General features: G+C 38.0%; 1 protein-coding gene across 1 annotated transcript; it reads right to left on the bottom strand.

Moving 5' to 3' along the window:
* Positions 1–628: 628 nt before the first annotated feature.
* Positions 629–4815, bottom strand: LOC110113305 (phospholipase A1 PLIP2, chloroplastic). The gene is made up of 5 exons (XM_020845826.2): positions 4230–4815; positions 3001–3498; positions 2832–2891; positions 1941–2357; positions 629–1370 (listed from the first exon to the last, which is right to left on the bottom strand). Exons 1-5 carry the CDS (start codon positions 4668–4670, stop codon positions 789–791), a joined length of 1998 nt encoding a protein of 665 aa, XP_020701485.1. The 5' UTR covers positions 4671–4815; the 3' UTR covers positions 629–788.
* Positions 4816–5261: the final 446 nt, after the last annotated feature.

The following is a 5261-nucleotide window of genomic DNA, read 5'->3' as shown; positions in this document are numbered from 1 at the left end:
AAAAAATAATTGCATCAAGCTTAATGCAAATCTAACGATATGAAGACAAATTTTAACTTAAAAATTTTTTGATTAGGATATCCTAGTAGCAGTGATTGCTATAAATTACACAGTAATTCAACTGATACCTAGTGCTTCCAACTTACTATTGAAATAACCAAAGGTGCAGCAAGAAGCAAGCGATGTGTTTATTCTTTGTCAACTTTGGGAAAAGTTATGCTGTGTGGATAGTAGACGGCGTCCAGAGACCAATCGAGTAATAAATTGGCCTATGGACTATCCGGTGTCCACATAGAATAATTTCTCCAACATTGGGTGGTAAATTGGACAAAATACCATGTCACAAGAAACGAAAAGCACACAATGGTCTTCCATGGAGAATGGCTGAAGAAAATAATAGCTAAATGAAAAGCCAGGTAAAAGAAAATGGAAAAAAAAAAGTTTGGATCGATATCAAAGTTTTATCCGAACATCTTAAAATTGTTGGATTTACAATGAGAAGAGTGTAACACACATTCCTTATTTATTGCACTTATCTCAAAAAAAATCTAACAATTTCGAGGTTCATAATAACCAAATTTTGATGAGAATATCTCTTTAAATTTTTTTTTTTTTAAAGAAAACAAACTTATATACTGATTTCTATTAATAATAATTTAATGAAACAATGTTTCTTCTCTACAATTTTGCACCTCTCCATTTGGATCAATGCAAATACCCAATCTTGAAACTATTTATGAAAAGATGAATAAAGAATGAAACACCCAAAGCAACAAAACCCACCCTTATCACCTAAAATTGACAAGAGATAGAGTTCCTAGAAACAACAATCGCAATGGGGTTAAGAATAAGATGAACATGTGAACAAACTGAGAAGAAGCCATCTTAGCAAACCAATTCAATGTCTCCTTACCACCATTTAGGATGCCAGAAATGCTAACCTGATGCTTATTGATGTCTGATGATGGTTTAATATTCAGGCCAACAATGAAAGCAGACTGGACTCCTTGTGCCGACACAAGAGGCCACCAAATCAATCGCCGGCGAACCCTCTTCGTCTTTCTAATATGCCTGAGCTCCTTTCCAACAACCATTCTTATCGATCTTAAGTAGGAATTCACATCATGGTCTCTGAAAATAGTTCCTTCAGAGCCATAGGCTGAGCCATCACTGAGAATCTCAAGAGGGTGAGGGGTGTTAAGAAATGCATACTGAGCAGACTGTAATAGTTTCATTGGTTCTTTGGTTTCTTCTAATGGAAGTTCCATGAGGTAAAGGCCACTGCCAGAAGGAAGAAGGTGGTGGTGAGGGGAGAACTTCTCCTCTGGCTGGAGGATCAGAAGCTTTCCCATTGGAGCATACAGAAGACTCTGCAGTGTTAATGCATGAAAAATATTTACCATTCCTGATGGATTGGATGGGAGAAACCATAAATAGTATATTATTACAATGGGTAATTGAGATAAGCCTAAGTTAGAGGAGAAATCTGCTCTAACTGAATCATAGTTCAAATTACAACACTCATAGAATAAGGTCCACCCTGCAAAAGCTCAACTTTCCACCATTTTCCATCTCCAGTTTTTTTATATGGGTTTTATAGTAAGGAAATGAACAGAAATTGGTAATAATTTAGACAAAACTAGTCCAGCAAAATGAATAGTTTGCAGGCTTGTTTTTCTTCTTTTCTTTCTCTTCATTTGGTTTTTGAATACAGAAACTAAATTTAATTAAACTTCTAATGTAGATATTTAAATCATTAGCTTAAAGCAAATCTGGTGTTAACATGCTTGCAGGTCACTAATAGCATAAATACAGTAAATCATCGCATGAGTCTCTATATGTCAAGATTCCATAACCTATTTTGTTTCATGAATCCTGAAATAAAGGATAATATATCAACCTTTAATATAATACCACAGAGAAAACTCTAGTGACCATACCTGATATTTTAGACATGGATGATTGCGAAAGTTTCTGTTAACAGCCTTGAGAATCTTAGCCACTTGATCGGGATAGTGGCAAGAAAAAGCCCGGGGAACAATATCTCTGTGCAACATAATGGCCTGAACATGGTTTTGAGGCAATCCGAGCTCGCGAAGCAAGTAGTCGCCTCCACACATGATAGATGGAGCGCCGAAAGTGATAACTGGCAATAAAGAAGAAGGCGGCGCATCTCCTCGTACCAACAACATAAGATTCACAAGAACAGCAAGGCTTCCTCCAAGAGAATGGCCGGTGAAGCGAAAAATAGCAGAATTGCCATGCAGCTTCAGGTGGGCTTGAACCTCTGCTAACATCTGCTGATAAATCCCTTTTGCAGCCTCATAGATGCCCCTGTGCACAAGTACATCCAATCCCTAACAAGGGAGAAACAGTATAAATAATGTGAAAAATACAGTAACTATTTTGGTAATGTTGCATGCAGTGCATGCATCAAATAGAAGGAAGAGAATATCAGCAAAAACCTGTGTAGTAAATGTTGAAGTTTACATCATAAAGTGTATAATAAATACTTTTCTCAATAGTTACAAAATGCTGCGCAATAAGTTTGTCATTGCTATAAGCAGCTATAGATAGATAGATCAGAGTATCAATGGCATTCAGGACCATAGATAGCTTGTTCCGAACTATTCAACAAGAAGAGAAGCTTAAACAAAAGAGTTTATAAACTTTTACACGACATTAGTAGTCCAAAAATAATTTGCAGGGCCTAAGGTTTCCTTCAAATAACAAACAAAATATAGCCCACTTCTCAGAATGGTGGTGGTAATGATTTGCAAAAGAGAAAGAAAAAAAAGAGAGAAGATTTTGTTAACCAGGTTTGACAATACCTCAAACTGAACAGGTTCAAACAGAAGATTAGCTTGCCAGGATGCCAAAGACTCTGAGCCCTGAAAATAGGGATTTTAAAAAGAGAGTAAGAAAATCTATCAAATATTCAAGAAAAAGAGACAACTTATGGCAAGCTCAAGGAATCCTGACAAACTTTTGTAGTTTGACCTGAATGACAAAATATCTTGTTCGACTTTTATCATCATCACATATGAACCACTCGCATGGCGAGGAGCTCGCTGAATTCAAGTCCTCCGCAACCGCATCCTTCATCTCCTCCTTGCCAGCAATGACTGCAGTGACAGAATTTGTGGTGGCAACAAAAGAAGCCACCTGTGAGCATCTCACAACAGATTCATCTTCATCTGAGTAGGCATTAATGGAGGGAACATCTCCACTCTCTGCCTTCTGAGTCCTTTGACGAAGAATGTTCTTTGTTTGAGATTGCAGATAAGTGGCAGCAGAAGCCACCGTCCGATAGGCTACAGAAGCACTAATGCCTTCAACATTTTCACCATGAACCATATTCTCTTCTCTTTTAGGAGTTGGCTCTGTAGCACTTTTATCTTGCTCTGGTGTTGACCCCTCAGCATTAGACAATAAGGCTTTCTTCTCCAATGAAGAAGTGACAAAGTGAAGGCCATGAGGTTTAAGGAGTTTAACTGGCTGCAAGGAAACAAATTAGCTGGTAAATTTGGCTATGGAAAGAATTTCTTTCGCTTGATTATCAAGCAATACTTGTTTTCCTAAAAACAGTCAGATGTTTGTAATGAACTAGCGAGCAACACAGAAGAATTTAGCTATGACCAAATACACAAAGATTACAGCTCTGACAAAACATAAGGGAAAAAATCGTTTATAAAGATGCAGTTCAAGTCTATTTATCAAACAATATATTACTAGAGGTGATACCTTTGTTAAGATTCAGGAAAAAAAATGCTTGTATGCAACAAAAAAAAAAACGTTCCCAAAAGCTCCCACAAATTTTTTTCCAATTCAGTGAACTCGGAAAGGGGCATCTCCATCAGATTCCAACATATAAAATGAAGTTTAAATTCGGACAATATACTCTGGAAAAAAAAAAAACACCAACTACAAATTAAAAAGCTCTATCACCATAGAGTACATATCAAACTCCCAACTATTACGCTCTTCGATCTTCTTCCCCAAACACAAAACCCAAAAGCAAACGAAATTGAAATTCCGAATCTGCCGTCCTAGAACAGCATTCAGTTTCACACAAGGCATTCAAAATAGATCAGACAAGCCCAAATCCCCAAATAAGATCACATATTCTCAATTGATCGTACTAAACATTCACAAATATCCACAAGATACAAAATATTCAAGATGAAAGAAGAGCAAACTATCAGGATCCCCTTCAAAAAGTTCCAAACCTTGATATTGGGTATTCTGTACGAAAGTTTCCCTAGATAAGACATCTTGGCGTAGAACTCTGCCTCCGACAGCGAGACCCGGCGGAGAAATCTAGAGAACGATTCCCTATCGAACTCCACTCCATCCATCTCCTCCTTCTGCTCCACTGAGAAACCCTCAACCCCATCCTCCCCACCGCAACACACACATCTGTCCCCTTCATCCTCTACCTCCTCCTCTTTTTCGTAACCGACGTGATCCTGCTTTCTCCTTTCCTCGCCCACGCGCAGAATCTTCATAACCCAATTTCCCCTTCTCGCCTTCTCATTAGCCACGGATGTGGCATCCTGGTGTGCAACAGTGGAAATATGAGCGGGCGGCGCATGGTGAACTTGCCGGTGATCTAAGCCGACGGCTATTAACGGGGCAGAGATGCCCTGGATGAAGCGAAGCGCCTCCATTCAAAAGACTGATTCCTCCTCCTATCCTTCACCGCTTCTTCTTTCCTTTTTCCTCGGAGAAATGCGGGACGCCGAAAGACAGAGAAGGAGAGCAAGATGGAGAAGAAGAAGTTAACTTGGATTCGAAGTTGGAGAAATGCAGAAAGCGGAAGCCAACGGCTTCGTGGTTTCCGCTACGAAAGCGTATTTTATTGACGAAAAATAAACTTGAAATAATACATATTACAAATTTGATTATATATATATATATAAGATGGAGAAGAAGAAGTTAACTTGGATTCGAAGTTGGAGAAATGCAGAAAGCGGAAGCCAACGGCTTCGTGGTTTCCGCTACGAAAGCGTATTTTATTGACGAAAAATAAACTTGAAATAATACATATTACAAATTTGATTATATATATATATATATATATATATATATATATAATATTATATAATATGTATATATAATATTATATAATATGTTAATATATATTATAATATATAATATTACATATAAATTATATCATAGAGGAGGAGAACCCGATCGGGCATGAGTTGAAGACTAGAGGGCCAGGCTCAGGCAAGGGTCGCGAGAGCCTAGAGTACGCC

Source organism: Dendrobium catenatum, unplaced genomic scaffold (genome assembly GCF_001605985.2).
Source record: "Dendrobium catenatum unplaced genomic scaffold, ASM160598v2 fragScaff_scaffold_1086, whole genome shotgun sequence".
Classification (NCBI taxonomy): Eukaryota; Viridiplantae; Streptophyta; class Magnoliopsida; order Asparagales; family Orchidaceae; genus Dendrobium; species Dendrobium catenatum.
This window is presented reverse-complemented; position numbering and strand designations above follow the sequence as displayed.